The sequence below is a fragment of the Tupaia chinensis genome, unplaced genomic scaffold (assembly GCF_000334495.1).
Source record: "Tupaia chinensis unplaced genomic scaffold, TupChi_1.0 Scaffold000394_1, whole genome shotgun sequence".
NCBI classification, from domain to species: domain Eukaryota; kingdom Metazoa; phylum Chordata; class Mammalia; order Scandentia; family Tupaiidae; genus Tupaia; species Tupaia belangeri.
The window spans coordinates 843,842-855,468 of NW_006159896.1; the positions used below are offsets into that span (position 1 = coordinate 843,842).

The following is an 11,627-nucleotide window of genomic DNA, read 5'->3' on the forward strand; positions in this document are numbered from 1 at the left end:
CTTCCTGTGTGGGCCCTGCCGCTGGCTGCTCCGGCCGGCCGCTCAGGCCTGCTCCTTGTCGGCCCTCCAGAGCCGCTCCTTCACCTCGGGCGGCAAGGTGTTGAACAGGTCCTCCTCCACCACCAGGCCGCTGCGCTTGAGCAGTGGACACTCGCCCAGCTCCACGGGCAGGCACTCCAGCCGGTTGCCACGCAGCTCGATCTGCGTCAGGTTGGTCAGCTCGCCCACCCGCGAGGGCAGCGACTGCAGCACGTTGTTGCCCAGGTGCAGGGCCCGCAGCTTCCGGCACTGGAAGAGCTCTGGGGGCAGCGCCTCGATCTGGAAGAAGGGGCAGAGGGTGAGTGGGGCGGGTGTGGTATGGACCTCCAGGCCCCTGGGCTTTCCCCCTTCTCTACCGATGCCTTTTCTAATCCCTACACAGGCTGGGCCAAAGTCAGGCTCACACCCACGTGGACTGAGATCTTGGTTCTGCAGCCACCTTCTCCAGGAAGCCTTCCCATCCTCCTGGTCCCATGGCCCCTCGCATTCCCCCCAGCACGGACCCTTCTGTTCGTCACCCCAGGACTGTGGGCTCTAAGACGCACTGGGTCTGCCTCTTCCCTGCTATCTCTGGTACCTGGCACCCTACGAAGTGTCTCAAGGCCAGCTGCAGCCAGCTTTGCCCCTTCCACATCCCAAGGCTCCTCAGGAGCCAAGCCCTGGGGCCTGTCTGGCCCAAGAACAACTTATGAAAGCAGAACAGCATGCTGAGGAAATTCCACCCCTTTAACTCTTCCTGGGAACTGGGGAGAGTTCACTGAGAAGGGCGAGAAGCCAAGCCATGTCCTTTCCCCGTCGTAGGCCTCAGTTTCCTCAGCTGTCCAGTCCCAGGGAAAGGCTCAGTGCAGAGAGCCCAGTGCTGGGCATTCGAATCCTCCTTCTCATCCTGTCAAATGTGAGTATCAGGCAACACCCCCATGCAGCTCACCACCCCACAGGCTCACTCAGCACTGATATCATTAACTCGCGTAACCCCAAAACGACCTGTAGACACTCTTCCCATTTTATAGATGGGGTAATGGAGGGCCTGAGGAAACTAACTTACCCAGAGGTGCCGCCGGCAAGTGGTGGAGCCAGGATTTGAACCTGGTTCAACAGCCCCTACTCTGCTAACCACCCACACTGGCGGGGCAAGCAGTGGATGGCAGGGCCAGAGGGGGCCATTCCATGGCTGCTCGCACCAGGGAAGAGCCCCAGGAAGGCCAGCTGCTCCCCCGCCTCCTGTAGACAGGAGTCCTCACGCTACCTCCCTCTGACATGATGGGCAGGAGCCTTGGCCCCAATCCCCAGTGCTGGGGAGGCCCTTAAGTACCACTGAGGTTCTCCATCCCTGTCCCAGGTCCTGCGCGGAGGCTGAGGCCTGGGGAGGAGCAACGTGTCCACGGTTAGACGGCCTGGTTTCCTCCCACTCAGGGCCTATGCTATATTCCCGTGATGCCAAATGCGGTGCTCAGAGACGGCAGACCCCTGGGAGGCCCTTCCCCTCCCCAGGCCTCAGTCTCCCCTCCTGTGAAATGCACAGCTGGAGCCTCAGCTCAACCTGATGCAGAATCTTTCTGCAGACTTGGATCTCAACCTGGTGGACTCATGCTCTCTGTGGCCGTGGCTGGAGGAGGACCTCAGTTCCTGGCAGGTACCGTGGCCTTGCCGGCTAGTGGGCAGAAGCCACACCATGAAAGACACTGTGCCCAGTGTCAGGAATGGGGCAGGGCTGGAGGTCAGGGACATAAGGGCGAGAGGAAGGATGGGAAGTGGGCTCCACAGTATCTGGGATTCACAGGATACTGTGAGCCTTCCCAGAAAGGGCCACTCCTGCCCGGATCTAGGCAGTGGTCGGGGCAGTGGGAAAGGCTGCGCCCATGAGAGGGTCATATGTGGACCCTCAGCTGGGTCCATACGGAGTAGGGCTGACTCCAGAGCCTTGGGCCCGGACCCCCAGTGATGGGGAGACTTCTAAATAACCACTGGAGTTCCCTGAGAGTGTCCCTCCCAGCCCCAGCTCTCCTCCTGCCCCCCAGAGTGCACGCTGCAGGTACTCAGCTGCTCAGCTCCTACCAAGGCTCACCTGGCCCTTGGGCCTGTCCTCTCCTGCAAAATGTCGCTTGTCCACTGAAGGCTGGAACCCTTTCCATCACCTCCAGCCTCACCTTCTCCTGCCTGCTCAGGGACCTCGACAGCCCCATCAGCACCAAGCCTGTCTGGGTTTTAAAAGACCAGCCTTTCCAGCAGCCTCTAGGACTGCTCCATGGGTCCCAGCTTCCTGACCAACCACATGGAAGATGCTCTCTGTCTTCTCAGCCCACTGTCACCCGGCTTCTGGTCTGCCCACCCCTGACACCCGGCCCGGTCACTCCGTCATTCTGGGTCCACCAGACCTGAAGCATTCCCAGCTGCCTCCCCATGCCCGGGAGTCGGGCCTGGCCTTCCTCTGTCACTGTCCATCCAAAGGCTCAAGTCAGACCTGTCCTTCTCCATCTCTCTTCTCCCCGGTGATTACATCAGGGACCCCTTTTTACCCAGGAGCCCGGAGAGGATGACTCAGGCTCCAGCATTTCTGAGTGAGGCAGGACGCACCCACCTCTCTGAAAGCCTGGGCCTCCTCCAGCATCCTGTCTCAAAGACCCTCCATCCAGCCATGTGAAGGCTTGTGTTTCCCCCTTCCCTCCTCCAGCTCCCATGTCCTGAGTCCACCTCCTAAGTCCCTCCGAAGCACACGGGGTCTTTCTCTCCCCAGCAGCCTGGGCCAGTTAGGCCTCACGTCCTCACCTGATGGCGCATCAGGTCTCCTGACAGCTCCCCCTCATCCTGCCTCTCCAACCCACGGACCCCTTGCAGCAAGACAATCTCTCCAAAATGCAGGTCGGCTCATTCCTTCACCCACTCAGTCAATAAGGATTCCAAGGAACACTTGCTACTCACTGGGCACTGAAAAAGAGCCAAGGTTGCTGGCTGGCAGAGCTGATGGGCTGCAAGGGTTGAAATGAGCCCCAGCCCTGGCTTCCCCACCAGGGAAAGTCTGCGGCCCAGGGCAGCTCATCACACAGCCCCTCGCCAGCTCGGGTGCTCCCTGCATGACACTCCCTTTCCTCTGTCCCTCCCTCCAGAATGCTACTCCTCTGTGTCCCAAGACCCTCGTGTCCCTCATGTCCCTGAGCACCGACTGCAGGTTATACGGCCCTGTCCCTGTCCCCAGCACCTTGCACACAGCTGGACTCAGGTGCACTGAAAACATATCTGCCAAGTTAGCGAACTAATGACGAACAAATGAAAGCCTGCCTGGCCAAGGTATTCACCAACACAGGTGTGATCTGGGAGAACGGGCCACACCCTCGCCTCCTGCCCACACAGTCCGAGGTGGTTTGAGCCTGAGTGAGGAGAGGGGCTCGGGCCCCCAACCTGGAAGGAGGGCCTGTCCAGAACAGGCCAAGTGCACGTTTTTCCCTATAAAGGCCTCTGGTGTTCTGGAGGCGGGACAGGATGTGAGTAAGCAGCATGCTATACAGGGTGTCCAGAGGGGCTCCTTCCTCCGGGACAGCAGGCCTGCCGCCCGCGCCTTTCCTGAGGGTGACCTCAGCCAGCAGGCACAACACTCACAGGCCAGCCTGGTGTAAGGAGCTGGGCTGGAGGCTGCAGGATAGCCCTCCACAGCACTCACGGCATGTGGGCCAGGGCAGTTGACAGAGGTCACAGAGGGAGGTTTGAGCCCACTGCGGGGACAGCGGGGCCTCACCCTGAGCTGCAGGGGGGCCTTTCGGTCTCTCCACATACTGAAGAAGGGGCTGGGGCTGGGTCTGTTTGTACTTCCTGAACTTGGCTTCTCCAGTTTTCCTATCAGTCGGCCTGCCCTGACCCTGCAGAAGTGAAACAACCTGAGACGTGACCTTGCCATACCCTCTCACAGGTGCACACCCAGGGACAGAGAAAGATCTGTCACAGTCCCTAATACAGGCAGGAGGCTGGCTTGCAGTGAGCGTGCTGGGGGAGGGAGGCCCCAGCCTGTGTGATACAGGCAGGATGGACAGGGGCGCCTCAGGGGTCACCTCCCTGGCTCCTGCTGGGAAGGGCTCCTGCTGGGAGGACTCGGTAGTGTCACTGGGAAGAGAACTAGGTACTTGCCCAGCACAGGCAGACCCAGAGCAAACGCTCAACGAGCCACGGGACCGCTGTGTGATGGGGGCACCAGGCTGGCTGAACTGGCTCCCCAGCCCCTCAGCCTCTGCCTCACTGTCAGAATGTCCAGCTGGAAGAAGGCCAGAAAGACCTGCAGGTGCCCAGGAGGGGCAGGCGAGGAGAGTGTCCCCCTTCAGAGCAGCTTCATTTCCGTTGAGGAGGCCAGACCACAAAGCCACAGGAGTCCCCCGCCCTCAACCCCACCCTGCCTGCTTGAGGCCGTGGATGGGGGCATCCCCCTCTCGAGAGTGTCTCAAGGGCGTGGCCTCCTGCACCACTGCTGGGATGGCTTATGCAACTTCCTCTCCCAAGAGGCAGGTGGTGACAGGTCAGCCCCAGCTAAGCCCAACTGTGCCCTCCGCCACCCCCAAATGCAGAGGGGGAGAGAGGTGCTGAGTGACACTGGGAGCTGAAGACTTTAGGCTTCCCCTCAGCCAGCACCCACATGCTTTCTGTCCCTGGCGGATGCAGGTTGATCCCTTGACTCCAAATCCAGTCGGAGAAAAGCTCCAGGCTATGTCCTGCCTCCCACCACCCAGCCCAGAGAGCACCTCTGGTCTGGCACCCCACACTTCCCTGCCAAGTCCCCTTGAGGATAGGCCTGTCTGACCACACCATCTCTCTTGCAGGGGGACTCCCCAGCATTCTGTGGCAAAGACAGGCTCCCCAGCCCAGAGATTCTGATTTGGCTGGTCTGGGAGGGAGTCTGGGAGTCTCTATCCTGTACATGCTACTCCTGGGGGGATCCAGTAAGCATAGGTGAGTGTCCCAAGACACTGAGCCCCCTGAGCACCGCACCACGGGCCACAGCTAGTCGACCTACAGCAGAGCAGTGCCCCGCCCACTCACCCGATTGGCTGTGACGGCCAGGTTCTGGAGGTTCTGCAGGAGGCCGATGTCGGCGGGGAGGAAGGTCAGGTTGTTGTGGCTGAGGTCCAGGTAGCGCAGCTTGCGGCAGTAGAAGAGCTGGGTGGGGATCTTCTCGATCTTGTTGCGGTTCAGGTAGAGGCGCTCGAGGTTGGTGAGGTTGCCGATCTGGATGGGGATGTAGGCGATGTGGTTGTACCACAGCTTAAGGCAGGTGAGGCGGTGCAGGTGCTGGAAGCTGATGATCTCCTCGATGGTCTTGAGGTTGTTGTCCTTCAGGTCGATCTCCTGCAGGTTGTGGAGGCTGAAGATGGAGTGGGGGATGCGCTCCAGGTCACAGCGGATCAGCTCCAGCTCGGTCAGGTTCACCATCTTCTTGAGGCTATTGAGGACGATGAGCTTGGTGCCCTCGTTGTTGATGGACAGCTTCTGCAGGTGCACACCCACGTCCGTGACCACCTGCGGCAGCTTGCTCAGGTTGCTCTTGAGCCGCAGCACCTTGAGGCGCTTGAGCTCCCGCAGCCCGTCGATGACTATGTAGCGGTTGTTCTCGGCACTCAGGTTGCCCGTCAGGTGCAGCTCCTCCAGCGTCTTCAGGCTGTAGATCCACAGCGGGATCTCCTTGATGTCGGTGAACTTGATGTGCAGTGCCCGCAGGTTCTCACGCAGGAAGGCCAGGGCAGGGGCCTCGATCTTGGCGGCCGTGTGGTACAGCCAGAGCTCACGGAGGCCCGTGAGCTGGGCGATGCTGGGCGGGATGGTCACGTCGGGGATCAGCTCAAGCTTCAGCACCTCCAGCTCACCCAGGTCAAACACAGTGTCGGGGATGCCGCTGAGCATGAACAGGTGCAGCTCCAGCTTGTCCTGCGCGTTCTTGGTGAGCCGCTGCCGGAGCTTGTCCAGGGTCCACTCGTTGTTGAGGTTCAGCTGCCGCAGCTTATTCTCACTCACCTCGGACAGGAAGACGGCGAAGCGCTTGGAGTAGAGCGGGTCGTACTGGTCGATGAGGTGCAGCATGAAGGCAAAGTCGTTCTTGACGTCGGGGATGTCGCTGTAGCTGCTCTCCTCGCGGATCGACTCGAACGAGTACTTCTTGAGGGAGCGCCGCAGCATCCACCACAGAGTGTACATGCAGATGAGGCCGTAGAAGATGACCAGGCTGATGTAGAAGGACGCCAGGATCTTGAAGAGCGTGGCCAGGGGGTGCGCGCAGCGGTAGGTGCGGTAACCCGTCAGGCTCTCGATGTCCACGGTGCAGTCCACGTCGAACTTGATGTTGTGCACGTAGTAGACAGTGTAGCAGATGATGAGCATGAACTTGATCACCTTGATGATGGTCTGCCGCATGTAGAGGCGGTACACGATGTCCCCCTCCTCCACATGGGTCCGAAACTTCTTCACCTTCTCGAACAGTGCCTTGGCCTGCTCCCCCTCCTTCTTGTCCAACACGCCCGTCTCCGAGCGGTCCACGATGCCCTGCTCGATCCGCGACTTGGTGCGCTGCAGCATGGGCACGGTGGCCTCCACGTCCTCGCTGACTGTGGATGACTTCTTGTCCATGGAGCCGTTCATCTTGCTGAAGGCCGGCTTGGGGTCGCTCTCCTCCACCACCGTTTCAGACAGGGCCCTCGTGGTCCAAGGCGAATCGAAGCACTTGAGGAGGATGGACACGAAGTGCTCCAGCTTCGAGCTGGTGCGTGGGAACTTGAACCAGAAGTTGCTGCAGGCCAGGAAGATGAGCGTGTGCAGGAGCACCAGGTATGGGAAGTACTTGGCAAACCAGTGAAGCCGGTTCTCGTAGCACACGGCGTCCACGTAGTTGTACTGGTGCCGGTCCAGGTCATACTTGATGCCCGTGGGGCCCGAGTCCGAGGCTGGCAGGATCGTGGAGTTGGGGTAGGTGGGCTCTGGGCCAGGGGCCGCCCAGCCCCGGAAGGAGTCGTTGCAGGAGTCCTTGGTGACCCACTTACACGGCAGGCAGATCATCTTGTCCTGGGTGACCTGCAGAGTCCCCCCGAAGACAGCGATCATCAGCATGACGATAGAGATGTAGTCAGTGAACACGTCCCACCACGGCTTCAGGATCCGGTATGCTGGCTGTGTGTCCGCAAAGTAGCGGAGCTCTGTCACCGGAATCATGGTTCAACCTGAAAGGGACCCATAGGAGGGATTACCACAGGTGGCCTGGCTTTCCTGGGACCCAGGGAAAGAAGTCGTTGCAGGAGTCCTTGGTGACCCACTTACACGGCAGGCAGATCATCTTGTCCTGGGTGACCTGCAGAGTCCCCCCGAAGACAGCGATCATCAGCATGACGATAGAGATGTAGTCAGTGAACACGTCCCACCACGGCTTCAGGATCCGGTATGCTGGCTGTGTGTCCGCAAAGTAGCGGAGCTCTGTCACCGGAATCATGGTTCAACCTGAAAGGGACCCATAGGAGGGATTACCACAGGTGGCCTGGCTTTCCTGGGACCCGGGGAAAGAGGACAATGAAAATTCCACCATGATCCAAAAATCCTGCCTCAAGTCCTGCTGGGAGTGCTGGCCTGGTCACCCCACCAGGCAAGCCCACCAATTGGCCCTTTTGCAGAAACTCGGCCAGGGAAAGTGGGGGCAATGACCCATTTAACAGACAGGAAAACTGCACTGTGAGGGTCTGGCTCACCCTGACACAGCCCCACGGCCCTCTTGGCCCCTGCCCCCACCCCCTTGCATTCCAGTAAGAGCACTCAGGAATTCCTGCCTAGAATCCACCCATGTCAAGATCAGATCAGCCAGAGGAGCTTGTTTAAAACCCTAGATTTGCCCAGAACCAGCTGCTATGAAGTTGCAGCAGTGATCAGAAGGGAGGTCTGCAAAATGCAAGGAAGAGAAATGCAGACAGGGCTTAGCACAACTCACCTTTGTAAGACAAGGGGCAACAAACGATTTGTTTTTTTTGTAGAGATTTTTGCTATAGGGCGCATACACATGCCAGAGAGACAGAGAGACAGAAAACAAGAAATCACCCCCCAGGGAGATGGTCATGCTGCAATCCCTTCTCCTCCATTCTCCTCCCAGGATTTTGGGTATGCATGCACATGAGCCTGGTGTGAGTTTTAAACAACCAGGTCCAGGACTCGAACTGCAATCCATTAGATGGGAGTCAAGCAACATAACCATTCCGCTATCTGCTGGTCCCAGGAGCAAAATTTTTACATTATCCATGTGTGTGCCCCAGGATGCCAGGAGCACTTGGGGAAGACTGGAAGGTCACACACAGTAGGTTTACTGATGGGCTCCCGGATGAAGGGCCACACAGAGAGGACAAGGGTGAGGTAGGGGGTTCTGCTCCCAACCTGGTGACCTGGCCTCACCTGCAGGCCTGTGCTGTGTCCCATCATCCTGTGGGGGAGGGTCTGCACAAAGGAATGAAACAGCAACAGCAGACCCTCCCCTAGAGAGTGCAATCTGGCTGGTCTTGGGTATATAATTTTTATATTTTATATTTTGCCAGAAGGAGGGAGTGCTCATCAGAAAGACAGGGCGAGAAAGCACCCCTCTAAGGGATGTGCAATCCCCCTCCCCTCGTTCTGCATCCTGTCAGGATTTGGGGTGTGCATACATGGCCAGAGTGTTCTTCAAGCAGCCAGGGCTAGGACCAAACTATGGTCGACCATGTGGGTGCCTTTAACCACTGTGCCATGGGGCTAGCCGGGAAATCTGACTTTTTTCTTTTTTATTTTGCCAAAGAGTGCACTGCTCACCAGAGAGAGAAAGAGAGAAAGTGCCTCACATGCAAGAATCATTGTCATAATCCCTTCTCTTCCATCTCTCCCTTCCTTCAGGATTTTGGACACACACACACACACACACACACATGCATCTGGTGTGTTTCCAAGCTGCCACATCTAGGACTCAAACCACAGTCAGCCCTGGGATCTAGCCACCTTAACCACCACACCATTGGCTGGCCTAGGAATCTGATTTCTTTCTTTCTTTCTTTTTTTTTGGAGAGGTTTTTGCTATAGGGTGCCTGCACTTGCCAGAAAGACAGAGAAAGAGAGACAGAAAGCGAGAAATCACCCCCCGTCCCCCGGGGGGTGGCCATGCCGCAATCCCTTCTCCTCCATTCTCCTCTTGGGATCTTGGGCACATACGCACATGCGCCCAGCGTGAGTTTAAGCCACCAGGTCCAGGACTCAAACCACCATCGGCTACATGGGAGTCCAGCGACATAGCCATTATGCTAACTGCTGGTCACTAGGAATCTGATTTCTAACATAGTATGCCCAAGTTTGGGAAACACACGCTCAGAGGCCACATTCAGGAAATCCAGCCTGTGCCATCCTGGAGAGGTGCAAGGAGATAAAAACAGGAAGCCAGGCGTGCTGGTGTGCATCCCTACTGCCAGCAACCCAGGAGGCTGAGGCAGGAGGGTCACAAGTTCAAGGCCAGTGTGGGCAACGTGGCAAGACCCTGTCTCTAAATAAATAAAAATAAAAAAAAGCATGGGAAGGAATCCTGTCCTTAGCCACCCAGGATCACCCTACCAATGTAGGCTGTTCTTAAAATGGTCTATGACCAGCAAGAGAAAACAGGCATCAGGCAGTCACTGAAGAACTTGTGCAAAACCGTAAAAAAGTTAGGCTGGGCTCGCGGCCTAGTGGCAGAGGGAGCTGGATCTCACACACCGGTGGTGCAGTTCTAACGTGGGCCCAGCAGCTTGAAAAGCACAACGAGTATGTGTGTGTCTGGTATCCTAACAGGACAGAGAACGGACTGAGGCATGACACATCCCACTGGGGGTTGCTATCTTCCTCTCCCTGTCTCTCCGTCTCTCCCTGGCAAGTACATGCACCCTCCTGCAAGGGAAAAAAAGAAAACAAAAAAGCTTAGAAATCTCTTTAGAAACACACCTAAGGTTACCCACTGCTAATCTTGAGTAAAAACCTTCCAGCCCTTCCTACGTGTTTTTAAAATAAAATTGTACTTTTACTTTCCATGCTATTTCCTAACACAGAATGTAGATTTTATACAGACTTTTAAACACCTGTTTCAAAGTGGTCAGTTTCTCTGGATTACTGGTAATGTCTTTTATTTCTTCAAGCTCTGCTATAAGACACATGCACTTGCCACAGAGGGAAGGAGAGGGAGAGAGACACAGAGAAAGAAATCACCTTCCAGTGGGGATGACCCCTTCGCAATCCCTTCTCCTTCATTTTTCTCTCAGGATTTTGGGCATGCATGCACATGCACCTGGCATGTTTTTCAAGCTGCCTGGTCCAGGACTTGGACTGAACCATGCAGTCGGCCATGCGGGATCCAGCTGCCTGAAGCACCACACCACTGACTGGCCCCAATTACTGGTAATATTAATAACATCGACAGTAATAAACTCCTTTCTTTTTTTCAGGTTTTTGCCATAGGATGCATGTACTCACTAGGGAGAGACAGAGATAGTGAGAAGAAAGTGAGACATCGACCCCCAGGGGCAACAGCCATGTCACAACCCCTTCTCCTCCATTCTCCTCTTGGGGTTTTGGACACGTATGCACATGCGCCCTGTATGAGTTTTAAGTCGCTGGGTCTGGGACTCGAACTGCAGTCGACTCCGTGGAAGTCCAGCAACATAACCATTATACCATCTGCTGGGCTCCCTGGCAAGAGTTTCAAGCCTCCATATCTGGGATTCCAACTGTGGTCAGCTATGTGGGAGTCTAGTGCCTTAACCACCATACCACGCTGGCCCCAGTAATTAACTTAGTGAGTAGAGCCTCTCTGTAAATGCCAAATGCTTCCCACTCACAATCTCTTTTATTTCATTTCTCTCTTTCACGAGAGTGAGAGAGACAGTAAGAGGAGAGCTGGAGAGGGACGCATCCCCACAGGGTCTCACGCTGCAATCCCTCCCCCAGGATCACGTGCCCAGCGTGAACAGTCGACCTGGGAACTGAACTCACGATCCTCCGGATGGACCTGGCATCACTTGAGCAGTGTGTTACCACTGCACCACTGAGCCAGCCTGTGCTTCCCACTCCTTCTAGGGCATGCTGGGATGGGTGGGAGGACAGGAGGAAAACAGACCGGGACCCTAAAAGAGAGAGGTGGGATCGGGATACTTGCTGGAAGTGATGATGGTCTAGCAGTGTGAGGGCTGGGCATGGCTGGGCACAGGCCAACTCGTCCCAGAAAAGCTCTTGTGGAATACCTTCGATGCCTCGGGGTCCACCCCATTCTGTAAGTGGGGAAACTAAGGCTCAGGGAGACGGTGCACCTGCCCAGCATTGCCCTGCTACAGATCAACAGGGCTGAGACAAGCCCAGAAGGCCCGTCCCTCCACTGCAGCCTCCGTCCTCGCTGCTGGTGGGGCTCTATCTCCACTTGCTTCCATGCCCCTGGGGTTCCCAGAATCCAGGTCAATGTGGGGCCAGCAGACACAGCACCACCCTGGGCCTGCCACTCTAGCCCTCCTGGTAAGGCCAGCATTCACAGGCCGGGCAAGTGCCCACCCCACAGGAAGGCCCAGGCCCACTAATGACTGGCTGGCTCCACACGCCACCCACACTTC

At 57.0% G+C, this 11,627-nt stretch overlaps 1 protein-coding gene across 2 annotated transcripts in view; it reads right to left on the bottom strand.

The window, feature by feature from the left end:
* The window catches only part of LRRC8A (leucine rich repeat containing 8 VRAC subunit A), a 37,101-nt gene that overhangs the window by 1,432 nt on the left and 24,042 nt on the right, over positions 1 to 11,627 (bottom strand). Inside the window, exons 3-5 of one of the 2 annotated variants that reach the window (XM_014589962.1) lie at positions 7,308 to 7,497; positions 5,059 to 7,033; positions 16 to 318 (exon numbers count right to left, since the gene is read on the bottom strand). In XM_014589962.1, coding sequence (XP_014445448.1) covers positions 43 to 318; positions 5,059 to 7,033; positions 7,308 to 7,489 — 2,433 coding nt within the window. In that variant the 5' untranslated portion in view covers positions 7,490 to 7,497 and the 3' untranslated portion in view covers positions 16 to 42. Of the gene's footprint in view, positions 1 to 15; positions 319 to 5,058; positions 7,250 to 7,307; positions 7,498 to 11,627 lie in introns of those variants that run through there. The other variant, XM_006153967.3, reaches the window with a different exon arrangement.